This window comes from Talpa occidentalis, unplaced genomic scaffold, assembly GCF_014898055.3.
Source record: "Talpa occidentalis isolate TD23 unplaced genomic scaffold, MPIMG_talOcc4v2.1 talOcc4.4, whole genome shotgun sequence".
NCBI classification, from domain to species: Eukaryota; Metazoa; Chordata; class Mammalia; order Eulipotyphla; family Talpidae; genus Talpa; species Talpa occidentalis.
Genome location: NW_023604295.1, coordinates 103,340,538 through 103,359,119, shown reverse-complemented (window position 1 = coordinate 103,359,119; position 18,582 = coordinate 103,340,538). Strand labels below are relative to the sequence as shown.

General features: G+C 34.2%; 1 protein-coding gene across 2 annotated transcripts in view; it reads right to left on the bottom strand.

Moving 5' to 3' along the window:
* MSR1 (macrophage scavenger receptor 1) overlaps positions 1-16,691 on the bottom strand; it is a 143,953-nt gene extending 127,262 nt beyond the window's left edge. For both annotated transcript variants that reach the window (XM_054700817.1, XM_037525974.2), the window contains exon 1: positions 16,530-16,691. In XM_054700817.1, coding sequence (XP_054556792.1) covers positions 16,530-16,590 — 61 coding nt within the window. In that variant the 5' untranslated portion in view covers positions 16,591-16,691. The remainder of the gene's footprint in view (positions 1-16,529) is intronic.
* Positions 16,692-18,582: the final 1,891 nt, after the last annotated feature.

The following is an 18,582-nucleotide window of genomic DNA, read 5'->3' as shown; positions in this document are numbered from 1 at the left end:
CCCTTGTTTGAAATCTGTGCTCTCCAAGGAATTTATATAACTGCTATAGAGAAAATGTGCTGATTATGTTGACTCAATTGTTTCAATCTCTGTGACAACTGTATTTCTCATTATGAATTAAGTGAAGTGTTTTTTGCTGTTGTTAAATTATTCATCCTAACTATTATAAATAATAGCACTACCCTGTGCCTAATTTTCTTCTATAACACATTACAACAAATAGTGTCTTCTTTATACTAATGTGGTAAAGATTAAATAAAACCATTTGCTGTCACAAGTTTTTCAAAACTATTTGTTCTCCACAGTAGATGTAAGCCTTGCTTACACAGACTTCTATAAATGGGTATTCCTGAATCCCTCTGGGCATCATCTTCTTGGTGGAATAATTATGATATACCATATGTAATAGTAAATAACACTATCTCAAAATTTTTGATTGCCATAATAAAAGAAATAAGTCCAATGGATATTTTCGATTTCCCGTATAACATGGTGATACTATCTGCAATTACGGCAGTTTCACTTTTCCTTTTCAGTTCTAATCTTTAAAAAACATAAATATTTTTTGGGCCTCCCCAGTGGCACAGCTGTTGAGCGCTGGGCTGTGAAGCTGCCCACAGGCTCTGCAGTGCCAGTTCAATCCCCGGCCACTGGGTGAGGGTCCCACATGGTGCGCAGACCTCTCCTGCCACCCCTGCTGAAGTGTACTTTGTCAGTCTGCCTGTTCTGCTCTCTGCTCTGACTCTGCTGAATTCTCTCACCCTCCCGAGCTTCTGACTGCACCCAGTGCTTGTATAAATAAATAAATAAATCTTTAAAAAAATGTATTTGTTTCACAGCATTTGCAAGAATCTGTAAAATGGACACTAGAATCAGTCTTGTTTTAGTCCCAATTTCATGGAAATTTTTCCATCTTTCACAACTAAATGTGATATTATAACATTTGTCATACTATTTAATGTGTTACCAAAGTTTCCTATTCATAATTTGCTGAGTTTTTTCTCTATTATTATGAATGGATATTAAATTTCATCAAATACTTTCTGAATCTTTGAAATGATCATGACTTTTCTCCTTTATTTTTCAATAAGGTGAATTACATTTATTTTCAAATGTTAAACAATCTTGTAATCTTGGGGTAAACCATACTTGGTCTTGTTATGTTACCATATTAGTATGTTGTTGGATGTAATTTGCTAGTACTTTGCACAGGAAGTTCTGTTTTATTCAAATTTTCTGAATGATTAATCAAACAAGCATTAGAAGGAATGTGGAACAATGGGAACTTCCATTCACTTGGGACCTCTTTACCTTAGTATGACTACTTTTATTGTTATTGCTTTTTTTTATTAATTGAGATAACACTGGTTAGTACAACCACTTTGGAAAAATTTGTTTGCTTTTCTATTAAAATTTAAAAAGTTCATGGCCTTTTTTTTTTTTTTTAAGATGTATTTATGTGTTTATACAAGCACTGGGTACAGTCAGAAGCACGGGAGGGTGAGAGGATTCACCAAAGCCAGAGCGGGGAGCAGAACAGGCAGACTGACAAAGTACACTGCTGAGGGGAGCAGCGGGCGCAGCAGGAGAGGTCTGCACGCCATGTGGGACCCTCGCTGGTGGCAGAGGATCGAACCGGCACTGCAGAGGCTGCAGGCAGCTTCACAGCCCAGCGCTCAACTGCTGCACCACCAGGGAGGCCCAAAAAATAGTTCATGGCCTTTGACTGAGCAACTCCACTTCTTGGACTATATCTAGGAACAGTGAATGTATATGTGAGCCAGAATGTTCAGAGCATCATTATTTGTAATCATTCCAAATTAGAAAATGGCCAAGTGTGCATCATTGTTGACAACGACACATAATAAAAAGAATAAGTAATTTGCAATATACTTATACAATGCCACACTATAAAACAACAAAAAAAGACTGGTTCGTGGATATGAATGACATGAATAAATCTCAGGAAAAAAGTATACACTTTATAATTCTCTATATACAAAGTACAAATGACAAGATGACACTACATTTAAGGGTGTAGCTTGGATGATTAATTTATAAAGTATGAAACTAATTAGCATAAAAATCAAGATAATGGTTATTTTGAGAAGGATTAGGTTGAATGTTCTTGTTCTTTTGACTGCAGACTGGAGTTTGCATAAGATTGAAGTTGCAAAAAAGATTCCCATGTGTAAATAAATAAATCCTTAAAAAATTATTCTTCAATGAAATTGGAAAAAAATATAAAATTTAAGGGAGCAGAAACAATGATTAGGCAGAAATGCCTTCAGGAAAAAGACCAGAGAAAGTAAAAAACAATATCTATTAATGCTTAGGCTCTAGTTTCATTGCCAGGGCACCTGCATATTATTTTAAAATCTTTCTTTTTTACTAGTTAACTTTTAGGAGCCTCATTCTTAACAATATAAAGACTTCAGTTAGAAATACAGTTTACATTTTGACTTTTTTCTAAGTTATGGTCACTGCAATTTAATATATTAAGTTAAAGCATGATTTTCTCTTTTTATTATTAATTTATTAATTTATATCATTGTGCATTTTTGTCAATGTTTGATTTCTCCTCTCAGGTGTAAACCCCATAAAATTCCCACCATCAAGTCACCCATGAACTGTCACCATAGTCTCTTGTGCTCTTCCTCCTCCCCAACATTTTGATCCTTCTCCCTCTCCATCCCCTGCCGTATGTCTCCAATTTTTAGTTTGCATGCTGCTTTTGTCTTTTTTTCCCCCTGACCCTTTGCTTGGTTTTCCTATATTCCTCTTATAAGCTAAACCATTCAATATTTTTCCTTTCTCCTCTGACTTATTTCACTGAACATAATCCCTTCCAGCTCCACCCGTGTTGCTACAAATGGCATGAGTTTTTGTGATTGCTGAACAGTATTCTATGGTGTATATACACCACATCTTCTTGTTTTTCAACTCCAAAATAAAAGCAAAAGTGAACCAAAAGTAATTATAAAACACACGTGAAAATCCTTCCTAACTATAAGTGTCTCTGTTTTACCTCAGAAAATGATGGAATTGGTGTACAGAAAGAAAAGCACAAACATCAGAGCAGTTAGAGGGATCAATGGAAAAGTTTCCCAGAAATCATCAGTTTAGAGAATAGTAAGAAACTTACAGAGGCATCTACGAAGACAAACTATCTTGTTTTAAGCATCATTATTTCTTACCAGTTTTATCTGATAGTTGGCTCCTTTGGGTGTTATTGATAATTATATTATTAGCAAATTATTATATGTTATCTCATTTTCCTGCTTTATAATAGTCATACTATTTTACAATCACTGAAATTGTTTGATTATGCTTCACTGTTTATTTTACCAAAAAAAGGTTAATAAAACTTGTTTTACAAGAGAAAAACTAAAGAATTCAATAGTTGATAAAATATTAGTCCTACTTCTCTCTTCCTAACTGTAATCAGCACTATTAAAAAAACAGTTACTGCATCTTCAGCAAAGGTTGGGAAATTTTTTTCTGAATTCATTTATAGTACATAGCTTTTATTGCTTTCATTTGAAAGCTTCTAAAAACATTTGGATTTAGTGTTAATTCTTTGTTTAATCATGGTTTTATAACCTGTATAACTGGTGATTAGAGGAGTCTCAACTCCTTATGTAGAAAGAGAAGGTTCTATTACTTCTCAGTTGATACTTTGAAATGTACACTGTTGAAATGCCTTTCACTGCAGGGTAGTTGGTCTCTTTATAGCATATGCTAGTTTTAGTATAATTATTCCATCATTTTATATTTCTCAGCTTAAATTTTAGAAATCTCATATTATATTTAAAGTTCTAACTGTACTTCTCTCATATAGGATTAATTGTATTTCTAAGGGGCTTGAAACAGGAAGCTGGCCACAGTCTGACCTTATACTTTTCTACCTCTGACAAATCCAAGGGGAACAGAATTGAGAAACAGGCATAATAGCAGAACAAGACTGTGGTCCACACTCTTGCTCTGTCAGAGAACTATAGAGGCAATTATATGTGATCACCACAGGAGCTACTAATTGCCCTGGAGAGCAGACAAGAATTTTATCTAGACTTTTTGGCCACAGCATATAAGGAGACAAAGGAACTACATCCTTTATTAACAATAGGTGGCAGATTTAGAGACACAGAAGTGGCAAATTTATGACCTAGTCTTTTTTCCTTTTTCATCTGGAATGAAAAGTTTCATTTATTCCATTTTGTATATCTTACTAGCTACTAACTCACTTTCTATGTATGACATCTAGGCATAAACATCACTCATAAAGCTTGTATGTTCACACTCTAGTTATTTAATTATCTACTTAGTATTAGGATATATTTACTATATTTAACATTTTGTATCCATTTTGGTTCATTTTCCTCTTTTCTCTAACAGGATTATATTTTTTCAATATAGAAAATTCACTACACTAGCTAGAATACAATATCTGAAAAGGTGGGACACTATATTTTGGATCATATGGAGTACTATGAACCCATGTTGTTGTGTTTTTTTTTTTTTAAAAAGATTTATTTATTTATTTATTTATTTATTTATTTATTTATACAAGCACTGGTACAGTCAGAGGCGCGGGAGGGTGAGAGAATTTACCAGAGCCAGAGCAGGGAACAGAACAGGCAGAGTGACAAAGTACACTGCTGAGGGGAGCAGTGGGTGCAGCAGGAGAGGTCTGCGCACCATGTGGGACCCTCGCCCAGCAGCTGGGGATCAAACCGGCGCTGCAGAGGCTGCGGGCAGCTTCGCAACCCAGCGCTCAACCGCTGCGCGACCGGGAAGGCCCAATTAAGGATATCTTTTGGGAGAGGAGGGATAGAATAAGATAGGAAGGAAGAGGGAGAGGTGATTATTTTACATATTATGAAATATAATAAAACAGTTATAAAAACATCAAGTGTTCTGTGCAAGTCCTAGAGCAACACTGTGTTTCTCTGTTTTTATCTTTCTTTAGTAATTGCTTTCTATTTGAACCGGCCTCTGCAGCGCCGGTTCGATCCCCGGCTGCTCCCCGGCCACCGGAGGAGGGTCCCACAAGGCACGCAGACCTCTCCTGCCGCCCGCTGCTCCCCTCAGCAGTGTACTTCGGTCCTTCTGCCTGCTCTGCTCCCCGCTCTGGCTCTGGTGAATTCTCTCACCCTCCCGCGCTTCTGACTGTACCCAGTGCTTGTATAAATAAATAAATAAATCTTTAAAAAAAAAAAAAATTCCCATTCAGTGACTAGTCTTTCAGGTAGTGGTTTGCACGGCCTTTGAGGCCGGAGAGATTTGAATAATATTCAGGCTCCAAAATATGACAGCTACGTGATATTGAATAAATATCCTACCTTCTCAGAGCATTATGTTTCATCTCTACAATGCAAATATTCTATTCTCCTTCCATGTTCCTGGTAGGAAAGAACTGAATTAGCAGAGGCACTTTACTAGTATATATCTTTGTCTATTGTAAGTATATTTTGTATAATTTTTTTATTAAAACAACATGGGTTCAGGGCCTCCCCGGTGGCGCAACGGTTGAGCGCTGGGTTGCGAAGCTGCCCACGACCTCTGCAGCGCCGGTTCAATCCCCGGATGCTGGGCGAGGGTCCCACATGGTGCGCAGACCTCTCCTGCCGCCAGTTGCTCCCCTCAGCTGTGTACTTTGTCAAGTCTGCGTGTTCTGTTCCCTGTTCTGGCTCTGATGAATTTTCTCACCCTCCTGTGCTTCTGACTGTACCCAGTGCTTGTATACATAAATCTTAAAAAAAAAAAAAAAAATCCTTAATTGCTTGTTAAATTTATTCCTGTTTAGTTTTTGTGATTACTTAAATAAATAGTACTCTTCAAAACATTCGTTTTTTAATGTTTGGTTTCTGGTCAGTCCATCATGGTTTTAGCGGGAAATTAGAAATGTGGGTCCTTAATGTAATGCATTGCCACCTCTGAGAAATTCTCACGTTATATACATTTTTAATTTGAACTCTCCTTTTTAGATGCAAGCAATATCCTTGGAATGACAACCTTAGCTATATATTTACTGTGATGACCCTTTATAACTGAACATATGATCAGCATGGAATTCTTTTGTATACTGTTTTCATTATTGTATCAAACATTACATAAAATCTCAATACAGATATTGCTGGATACTATGTTAAAAGGATTAGTAAAATCGAAGAATGATAAAATTTTATTTCATTATATTAGTAATGAGAAAAGTGTTAACATTTTTACTTATTTATAAAAGAGCAATTGCTGATATATTGATAGTTTTTCTCATAATTGCCTTTCAATATTGCCTTGCTGGGAAAAGACAAGGAACTTAACTACCCATCATTGGATCTGGCAACATGCAACGTAGTTACTGGAATGCATCATGATATAGATTTGTCCCAAGGCAAAAACTATAACTTGGGAGTAAATTAGTCACTGTTGGAAGCTGTTTTAACTTTGTCAGAAGGCCAGAACACCATGAGTGAACTGGTGCAGGGTTTATTAAGTGACAATTACATGCTTGAAAAATTAAACCCTCTATTAATTTGCAATATCTTTTGAAGCAAGTTGATCCTAATTTTCTGTGCATGTACATACCACTCAGGAAAAAAGAAAAACTTTTGTTTTCTTACAAATATTTCATCTTTCTTTTATAAGATAATGCTAACCTACTATGGCTAAACTAAATTAGAAAATCCTTTATACTATATATAAATGGATTCTAACTTTCATGTAGCTATTTTTGAGATGAAACAGAATGTACTAAGTATACTTTATAAGTTTGATTACTCTTCTAAGCTTGGAAAACGATTGGCAAAGTTATATACATTTTCTTTCATGATGATTCTAAGGAAAATGAGAATTGAAGTTGATAAATTGTATATTCAACCTATTGGGGAAGGGCATTTGTAATTTCATAACATTGAGAACACTCAAATAGTTCATGGAGACCAGAGATGCTATCTTATGAAAGAATTTAAATAACTATTTAATAATAGATTGCCTTCTCCATAATTGTTCAAAAAGCTAGCAAGGAAGCTGAAGGAATATGTGTTCTCTTGTGTTCAGGGTCCTAATTTCACAGAAAATTCCTTGATTCTAGATAATTACAAAGTACAAATCACTGAAAATTATTTTGTACAATTTTATTTTATGTTAAGTTCTTTCAGTTTTTATACAATTAAATCATTTATATTTAAATCATTTTCAAATAGCTCCAAGTTATTTCTTCAAATAAAATCAGATACGTGTACGTTTGACTAGTGATAGATTCCAGTTATATACAATTATTATATTTACTAGTTTTACCAAAAACTATAATTTGTCAAATTGTGTTTCAACACAATTCAATTGTATGGTATGTAAATAAGGCATTATAAATAGAACCATTTTGTTTTGGCATAATAAACAGATGAAACTGGTTTTCATAAAGAAAATGAGATTTGTTGTATTAGATTCACCCAGATCAAAAGGAACCCAAAACATCCCTCCCTTTCAGTTCTCTTTCTCAGCCTTTCACAGTTTTCAATCTTTGCTATTATTTAATATTTGGTTTCTTTTTTTAATATTTTGGTTTCATTATTTAATATTTGGTTTCTTTTAAAAAAATGTACAACCAGTTTGTGGTTAGAATTTAATTGCTATGGTTCTTTTCATATTTGTACCGTTTTGTCATCCTATTTATTATGGAATACACATTATTTTTTTTTTTGCCTTCTTCAAAGGTTTACACTATTGTAACTTAATGTACTGTTGAAAGTTATTTTTTATTGTTGTTATTATTATAGGGGAATATAGTTCCCTATATTCCTCCTATAAGTGAAACCATCTGACATTTTTCTTTTTCTTTCTGACTTATTACATTGAGCATAATCACTTCTAGCTCCATCCATGTTGCTGCAATTGGCATTAGTTTATCTTTTTTGATTGCTGAATAGTATTCCTTGTGTATATATACACATCTTCTTGATCTGGTCATCAATTTTTGGGCATCTGGGTTGTAGAAACATATTTTAATAAAATTTTAAAGTGGACTAATATGTAAGAAAGAAGTAAACATGATCTTGCAGCAGGGGATGCATGATAAATAACTTTGAAGTATTTAAATAACCCACCTCTGAAACTAAAAGAGATAAATTTCTAATCAGATATGAACATTTATCCTATGTCCGCTAATGTAGTTGAGAAGGGAGAAAAAGACAAATATTATTTGAAAATCTTACTGTTTTTAATGAAGAATTAGATAAGCATATTTTTTGAGAATGTAAGAATGATGGTGGAACTTGAGACAAGATTGATATTTTAATGAACAATATAAAGAATATCTATCTAAAATAAAAATTCATAAATTTTCTATGTATGAAAATATTCACTAAGACATACAAAGTTATATTAGGAAAAGGAAAATCATACAAATTTAATAAACTACATAGAGATATATGTTTGTTTAAGCATTATCCCTAAAGGTAGAAATAATCATAGAAAAATGAATTCAACCACAGAAAAAAATTTTATATACTATAAAAGCATCTCATATGTTATACACAGAAGTCTACATTTGAATATAGAAAATATCTGGCAATTTATGAATGAAAATATTAAAAGTGATTACTCAGGGTTAGTTCATGCTGCATAAAGAAAAATCTGATTTTTTCTACTTGTCCCATAGTTCTTTTTTTATTTAAATGTTTTATTTTATATAATGCTTACATCTTTTTTCATCTTTGCACAATGCATGCATTTTCATTTTGGTTATATTCCCCATACGATTGCACCTCCCCCCTTATTTTGACTCTAGTCCTTCCTATCTCTACCCTTTCTTACCCCCCCTTCCCAGTGTGTCTCTGGTTTATAGTTGCTTGTTGATTTTGATTTTTACTTTGTATTGATTAGTCTTTTAGTCTTTTTCCTGGTCTCTTATTTAGGTTTTCTAAAGTCCTGCTATGAGTGAGACCATCTGGTATTTTTCTTTTTCTTTCTGGCTTATTTCGCTGAGCATGATCCCTTCTAGCTCCATCCATGTTGCTGCAAACTGCATGTGTTTATCTTTTTTGATTGCTGAGAAATATTCCACTGTGTATATATACCACATCGTCTTGATCCAGTCATCTATTTTTGGGCATCTGGGTTGCTTCCATAGCTTAGCTATTATAAATAGTGCTGCTATAAACATAGGGGTGCAGGTGCCCTTTGGAATTACTCTTTCTGTGTCATTTGGGTAAATACCTAGGAGTGGAATTACTGGATCATATGGAAGCTCTATGTTTAGTAGGTCAAGAAATCTCCACACAGTTCTCCATAGTGGTTGGACCAGTTTGCACTCCCACCAACAGTGCAGGAGAGTTCCTTTTTCTCCACAACCTCGCCAACATTTGTTGTTGCTAGTTTTTTTAATATGTGCCATTCTCACTGGTGTGAGATGGTATCTCATGGTAGTTTTGATTTGCATTTCCCTGATTACAAGTGATGTTGAACATTTTTTCATATGCCTGTTGGCCATTTGCATTTCTTTTTAAGAGAAGTTTCTTTTTAGCTCTTCTGCCCATTTATTGACTGGATTATTTTCTTTGTTGTTGTTGAGTCTCATCAGCTCTTTGTAGATTTTTTGTGATCAGTCCTTTATCGTTAGTGTTGTGTGCAAAAATGTTCTACCAGTCGGTGGGGTTTCTCTTTGTTTTTGTTATTGTCTCTTTTGCTGTGCAGAAGCTCTTTAATTTGATATAGTCCCAGCTGTTTATCTTTGCCTTCACTATCACTGCTTTGGGTGATGTGTCTGTAAAGATGTCTTTGAGGTGCATGTCATGTAGTGTTTCACCTATTATTTTCTTCTATGTATTTTATGGTTTCAGTTCTTTTTTTTTTATGGTTTCAGTTTTTATGTCTAGTTCTTTAATCCATTTTGAGTTGGTTTTTGTGTATGGTGTGAGGTAGTGGTCAAGCTTCATTCTTTTGCATGTAGCGACCCAGTTTTCCCAGCACCGTTTATTGAACAAACTTTCTTTGCTCCAGTGCATATTCTTTGCTCCTTTGTCAAATATTAGTTGACCATAAATCTGTGGGTTTATTTCTGGATTTTCTATTCGATTCCATTGGTCTGTATGTCTGTTCTTGTTCCAATACCATGCATGCAGTTTTGATGATTATGGCTTTGTAGTATAGTTTGAAGTCTGGGAGTGTGATGCCTCCATTCCCTTCTTTTTTTTTAAGAAGAGCTTTGGCTATTCTGGGTTTTGGTGATTCCATATGAATTTCATCAGTAATTGTTCTATTTCTTTGAAGAATGTCATTGAAATTTTGTCCCATAGTTCTAAACGCAAGCACATTATCATAAATCTAGTCATGAATATGAAAGTATTTCTTACACATTTCTTGACTTTAATCTCATGGACAGAGGAGCAAGCACAGTTAATATTTAGTCATTTCACTAAAATGAGTAGGTATAAAAAACAATATGAAAGTCCTTTCTATGAAGTTGTATTGATAATGATGAAAACACTGCTAAAATAAAAACAAAACCATTGCAGTTTATCTCAGATTTTGAGTCCAAATGCCCTCCTAAGATTATTATAGTCACAAAAATATCCATGTATGGCATTGCATATTTCCTTTATAAGGAAAAAAAAAAAGGAAAGTCATTAAGAGTTCTTTATGTAGGGATAAATCTTGGTTAAAAATAAAAGAGAAGTTTGGAGAGAAAAGAAGAGAGGAGACGAAAGACAAGGTGGAGGAGAATGGTGCTTTTGTGAGGTAATACACAATTCAAAGTGGGATCCTATATTTCTGAATCATATACAGTTTTTTAATCCAATGTAACCTTAACAATAATTTTAAAAATACATTTCTCAGATCTATAAATTAAATAGGAGAAAAACAATGGGGGGGATGGTCTTGTCACAGGCGATTAAAGAAAACAACCTAGATCACATATATTTTTATTTTATTTTATTTATTTATTTTTTATTAAATAATAAATTTTATTTTTATATTCCCCCATACAACTGCACATGCCCCATTCTGACCCCAATCCCTCCCCTCCCGGCCCCCACCCCCCAAAAAGTGTCTCTGGTTCATAGTTTTTTGTTGATTTTGATTTTCACTTTCTTATAGTTATTCTTTTTCCTGGTCCCTTATTTAAGTTTTCTAGATTCCTGCTATGAGTGAGACCATCCGGTATTTTTCTTTTTCTTTTTGGCTTATTTCGCTGAGCATGATCCCTTCCAGCGCCATCCATGTTGCTGCAAATTGCATGTGTTTATCTTTTTTGAATGCTGAGTAATATTCCATGGTATATATGTACCACATCTTCTTGATCCAGTCATCTATTTTTGGGCATTTGGGCTGTTTCCAAAGCTTAGCTATTGTAAATAGTGCTGCTATAAACATAGGGGTGCAGGTGTTCTTTGGAATTGATGTTTCTGTGTCCTTTGGGTAAATACCTAGGAGTGGAATTGCTGGATCATATGGAAGCTCTATGTTTAGTAGGTCCAGAAATCTCCACACAGCTCTCTATAGTGGTTGGACCAGTTTGCATTCCCGGGACTACATCAAATTAAAGAGCTTCTGCACAGCAAAAGAGACAATAACAAAAACAAAGAGAAACCCCACCAACTGGGAGAACATTTTTGCACCCAACACTAATGATAAAGGACTGATCACAAAAATCTGCAAAGAGCTGATGAGACTCAACAACAACAAAGAAAATAACCCAGTCAAAAAATGGGCAGAAGAGCTAAAAAGAAACTTCTCTGAAGAGGAAATGCAAATGGCCAACAGGCATATGAAAAAATGTTCAACATCACTTGTAATCAGGGAAATGCAAACCAAAACTACCATGAGATACCATCTTACACCAGTGAGAATGGCACATATTAAAAAAACTAGCAACAACAAATGTTGGCGAGGTTGTGGAGAAAAAGGAGATCACATATATTTTTAAATAAATTTTTTCATAAAAATATATTTTTAATAATTTAGAAAACTAAATTAAAAATTACCATTTCTCACCACCAAGCAAATATGTAGAATATGAGTAAATGCTTTGTACTTTTTCTCTGATCACATATTTGAAAACTTGTATTTCAAACAAAAATAGCCTAATGCTGAACATATTTACATTTAGTTTTATATATTTAAAATATATTTTCAGCTCCATAAATACTGTTAAATTATTTTTGCTATTTCATTATATAAATTAATGAATCAGTAAACAATAATTTATTTAGTCTACCCCTACTTATTGGATATTTGGTTCCTGGTGATTTTTAACTAATTAGCATCATGCACTGAAGCTTATTTTAACAGAATCTGTGCATACATTTTTCATAGAAAAAAAATTTTAAATGGAATTGCTGACTCAAGAAGACTATAAATATTGAGGCTTTCATATTAGCATATTTTAAAGTAAAGGTGAACGAAAGGATCCGAATAATCAACTTATATTAAGATCAGAAACAAGATTGAGAGGCTAAATAACAATCTGTGTTTTAAAGAACATAAGGTTGTCATTTGATGAATACTGACGAAGAAATAATAGGGCTATCTCAAAAGAGAAAAAAATAGAATATGGCAGAGATTCTAAAATATGATGGAGGAGGAAATAGACCTGGTCAGGTGTTTGTACCTCATATGGATTATAGAAAATGTCCAGATGAATTAAAAATTCTCAGGAAGAATGGAATTTGGCTGAAAAAAATATGAATTTGAAAATGAGCCAATTTTCAAAATTCTTGACTTTCTATTAGAGCAAATATAATTTATTATATATTCATTTTACTAATTTTTTGGCCATGTAGAGTTATTTTAGAAATGTATTACTTATCCACAATTACACTACATTCATGTAAATAAGTAAGACAAAACACAGATCTTTGGCAATCATGGAATTATACATTTACAAATATCACATATCTCTTGAAAAATGTGAAACAGTTAAAAATCCTAACTATTAAAGAAAACTCCTTGAGAACTTTTAATTAGTTTTGAGACCAGTTAAAAAAATAGGTTTGTATTATCTTTAAGTCACAAACCCTTTATCTAATATGTTGCTGTTCTCCAGGACTCATTAATTCTATTGTTTTCCTTGTTGTTAGTGCTCATTACTTTGCTCATTTGAAATCAGAACAGGTTACAAAGGTTGAAAACTTTTTTGTTTAAATGTATGTCCTAAAAATAAACAGCCTATGAGATAAAACTGAACACCTGAGCATTTGATGTATTACATCTCAGTAGTATCTGACAACCCTTACTCCCTGGCGATGCAATTTTTTTTCTAATAATTTAGTCTCAGTCTATTAAAAGACAATTACAGATAATGCACACAGGCAAGTGGTGAAGGATGCCCAGAACAGCTTTTGTAGAGAGGTTATCAAAACACAATTTACCAAAAAGGTTTTTACATTGATTTTTTAAATTATTTAAAAAACAGATAGTTATAGAGATTTTTAAAGGACTGAGTGTAACCAAAAAAAAAAAACAATCCTATTTGCTACCTTGTATATTTCTTAAAATCATAGGTAAATGTTTTAATAGCCATAGGTTACCTTGCTTATTTTAACTAAATGCTTATATTTTACTGTGCTGTGTCATTTTGAAAACTGATATATTTGAGGACACCAACATGATTTTCTAGTTGTCCTGTTGATCCTTCATTTTGGATCTCTTCTTAACTGACAACTGAAATAAGGGTCATAATTTCCCAACAGTAGACATTACTGACTGTTTATATAGGCTGCTATGTCACAACATTCTAGAGTAAAATAGACACCTCCTGGAACATTCTGAATATATTCAGTTGAATCTATAGTATTTATTCAATACCTTCACACCATTTGCCTCAGACCATTCAATAATATCACACCAAAAGAAAGTGATTGTGTGTACATATGAAAAAATATTATTATTCCTTTTTTATATTTACTTTTATGCCTTAAGTATGAGGTATTGGTGCTCTCTCCTTATTATATTGACTGGAAAGGAATAGAACATGAAATCATGACATGTAACATGCCCCAATCTCTGTGAAAATAAGGTCTACCCCATATTATCTTATTCCTTGATCAACACTGCTGGAATAAGTTGGGACAATTTTCCAGGTTGAGTTTGACGGTTTCTGGATTGAGTTCAGAAAAATCAGAAGTGTATGTATCTCCTGATTTGTTGTTTACTGAATTTGGCTCACAGCCCTATTACAAGCAAACATTTTGAAAAGTTGGAGGACAGGATTTTATATATATATTTTTTTTAATTGAAGTAACATTGGTTTAAAAGCTGTATGTGATTCAAGAGTATAGGATCACATCTCAGATGCATGTCACCACACCAAAACCAAAAAGGTACCCTCTGCCCTCCACCAAGGGGTACAAGATTTTTAAACAGCACTCTTTATGTAATAAACAGAGAATGTTATCCCATTGCTGGGGATCTTAATGGAAATCAGCTGACCTAGCTTCCTATCCCTTCTGCCAGTCACACAATCTCTTTTAAATGCCTTTTTTTTTCCTTAAAAATAAAGAGGACAGAGAAGAAACTCTTCTGTTTCTAACGAGAGAGATCCACCCAGCTTTCTATTTGTAAGGGCAGGAATAATAGCATAAACTGCTGTGTAATAGAAGTTTATTTATTTGACTAATGCAGCAACTAACTCTGCAGCCAATGGTTAGTCACATAAATTCTCTGCATCTCAGTATGCTTATTTGTAAAACAACAGTAATGAAGTAAAACATTCACTTGCAAACATTTTCAGCACAATGTTTTACATGCAGGAAAATCCTAAGTTGAAGCCTCCTGCTATACAAACTATAAGAGGGAAGCTGCTTAGGAGGAAGAAAGATTGGGACTGACAGGACTAGATCTGCATCCCGTGCAGCCTTCACCTTATTCCCCACTCAAATCCACGAATGTTGTACAAAAGCACTAGATTGGCTACTCTAGCAACACTAGATTGGATATTCTTTACAACAATATTGTAATACACCTTTTGCTCTCATATTCTCTCTTCCATCTCCCCTCAACCGAAACACTGTAGTACCAATGTCTTTGAAATCCGATCACTCCCTAGGTTTTAACTAGTAACAACAAAAACATAAGCAATGGAATTATCCATTATAGTTACAAGTTTTGAGAATATTTAATGGCAGGAACTAAAGAGATTAGAAAATAACCAAACTTCACGTAAACTTATGGAGGGAGACCTATGCAATTGGAGATCTGTAATGGTTTGAACTGTGTCCTGTCTGAAAGAAAACTACAAAGGAAAGATGACTGTCAGAGTAAACCTAATATTATATTTCTCAGAGATTACTGTTTAGAAAGATTAGCTGTTAAAGACAGCTATTAAAGACAAGTAGTGTTCCATAAAATTACTTGACTCTTTTACATATTCCTTAATATGGTAACATTTGAAATCAAATTTGAAGAGAGGCCATGGAGTCTACAGAAATTACAAACTTAATTTTGGGAATGCAAAGAGGTAAAGAAGGGACGCAAAACCACATGAGAACAATGGGAATCATAGTCGTGCTTCTTCAACATATCTAGTGGTTGATCAATCTGGAAGATCGCTTTCAGGCTTATGCGAGTAAAATATGAATATATGAACTTAGAAAAACATAGGATTCCTTTCATTCTCCTTGCCCCCAAGCTGTAGGACATGTGACCTAGTCCTGCTATGCAGTCATTTACTAATATCACAGAAAACTGATTGTACTAGTTAAAAGTTCTGCCATTGTTTCAACTGAGGAAAAAAACTGCACTTATAGAACACATAATAAAATGAAATTTATCAATTAGCAAAAAATTTACCCATAACACAGATTATAATCAGATGACCACTTGAAATAGTAGATTCATAAATAACTTAAAATATACTAAAGAAATTTAAGGATATGGTTGGTGGTATATGAAAGGATCTTATAAAAACATATAAATAAAAATTAAAAATAAATAAATAAAAGGATCTTGGAAGTACTCAATTGGAGATTTATTCAGCTTATAATTATCTTAGCCCAAACCAAATGTTTTAAACTAAATCTGACTTTATAATGGAATGACTTATTTTTGTGTATAAATTTAGGTGATTACATGAAATGTAATGTGATTAGAATAACTTTGTTTTCATGAACTGCAGTATTTCATATATTCTTGTATATATGACAGTGTACATATGCAACAGATTCTCAAAAGTGTCCTAGGAAATTATTGGACATTATGGTACATTAATTGTAACATGATAAATCACCATATAAAAACTTCAAATACAATAAAGTTTTTTCCCACAATGGGAAATTTGGTGCACAAATTTAAAAAGCTGTGACTTCAAGAACTCTGCCTCCATCTATTGTGTGGCTCTTCCAACTTCTAATGTCTTGTCATGCACAGATGCATGTGTTTTTAGATGAAGGAAATATGTGGAGAAATACATCTCTGCTTTAAAATCTCCAGTGCAGATTAACACACATAACTTTTACTCACATCCTGTTGCCCAGAGTTTTTTTTAATACTTTTCCAAAACTAAGTTCAAGAGAAGCCAAGAAAAAATAGCTTACCTGCGTTCTCAGAAAAAAAAAAGGATATATTTTGTGGCCTGTCAGCCATCCATGCCACCATTTGTCCATTGATCACCAAATGCCCATCTACATTGTTACCATTTTTAGAATATATCCTCTGCTTTCCTTAAAAACAAAAACAAAAAACAAAAAACAAAAAAACCTGAGAACACAACACAATCATTACATTCAGCTCAAAATTCAAGAGCTCTGAGTAATCTCAATCTTTTCCATCAGGCCAGGAAGTAGATACTTGTGTTTCAGCAACTAATAAAGTAAAAATACCAGTTTGTAATAACAACAAAAGGCAAATGACACTAATAGCAACAAAATTTCCCAATTAGAAAAGGGAAAGCGTGAAACACACAGCAGAAATTGAAACACAGCAATGATGGAATACTGTTGAAGAGATAAGGGGAAGACATTATTTGTAATTAATGGAGAAAGTACATTGCAAAATGGAACCGCATCATTCATTGTTCTCCCTATGTGTGATTTCACCTACTGAGATGTTCTTACCTGTTCATAATCCTCGAATACCCAGTTTAAAGGGCATAAAATTGTGTCTCTTTTTTGAAATAATAATATTTTTGCAGCATACTCTCAAACACTGTATGTTTGGTTTCCAAAGAGTTACATTAGGTAACAATTAAGCACAGACATTCAAGGCTAACTTTGCGATTTCACCAGGAACATAATTCTCTCAAACACAGGTTTCTGAAAAAATTGGTTACAGTCAAATCTATGTGCTACTAATCACATCAACATCTTTTCAGAGAATTGTATTTATTCCTCCTGTATGCATTTACTTTTATGTCCTACTTCCTCCCTTCCTTCCCCACCCCTCACACTGTACACATACTTAATGGAATTTATCTTGAGGCTATCTGAAACAGCATTCTTGGGAGGAAGGGCAACTGTAGTTAGCTTTCCAACACTAAAGACCTTGAATCTATGAACTCTTTCTGTTGCTTGCTTGTAAAGTATCCAATTTTTGTCTAAGCCAATCTCTAATTTTATAGTACCCTGCTATAAACCTCAAGGAACCAGGACACATTTGATATTCTGCCTCTGTTCAAATGCTTCCTCTAGAACTACAAAGTTAGTAGGCATATGGTCTGCTTTCCAAGTTAGCAAAGGTGACAAATATTAGAAATGTTAGAAATCATTTTCTCTGACAAAGGAGTCATACCACTTTCCAACCTGCGATATCTATGAACTTGCTACAATCTACTTCACTACTAAGACAGCATTGCATATTTTGAGTTTTATGATCTTTTCAATAACAATTATGCTATTAGGACAAATTAAAAGTCCATAACAAGTATTATACACATTGAATCAAGTTGGAATGGAAGAGACTGGATTTTCACTCTCACATGAACAGAAAAGGAAAATACATGTAACAGTGTCTTTGGAGACATTGTTCACTGGGCAAGAAGAAAAGGGATTCATGAGGGTCAAGAAATAAATGAGGTGACACTTATGAATGACCATCATACTTGCTAGAGAGAATGTCTACATCTTAGTACAAAGAAGGAAACAGAGACAAGAATGTGGAGAAGACAAGCTGCTATTGTTCATGGAGTAAAATACTAGTGAGAAAGCTATAAAAAAAAGATAAGCAGTGAGATGTGCGGAGTCCCTCTCATGTATTCAATTGAGTACAAATGGATTAACACATGCATGTGAGGGAGCTATTTGAGGTTGCGGAAAAACTGCCAAAAGATTATAGAGAACAGGGTCCTCCCCGGTGGTGCAGCGGTTGAGCACTGGGTTGCGAAGCTGCCCGCAGCCTATGCAGCACCAGTGTGATCCCTGGCCACCGGGTGAGGGTCCCACATGGCGCGCAGAACTCTCCTGCCACCCGCTGCTCCCCTCAGCGGTGTACTTCGGTCCTTCTGCCTGTTCTGCTCCCTGCTCTGGCTCTGGTGAGTTCTCTCACCCTCCCGTGCTTCTGACTGTACTCAGTGCTTGTATAAATAAATAAATAAATCTTAAAAAAAAAAGATTATAGAGAACAGTGCTCATGGATCACACAGGGTGAACAATA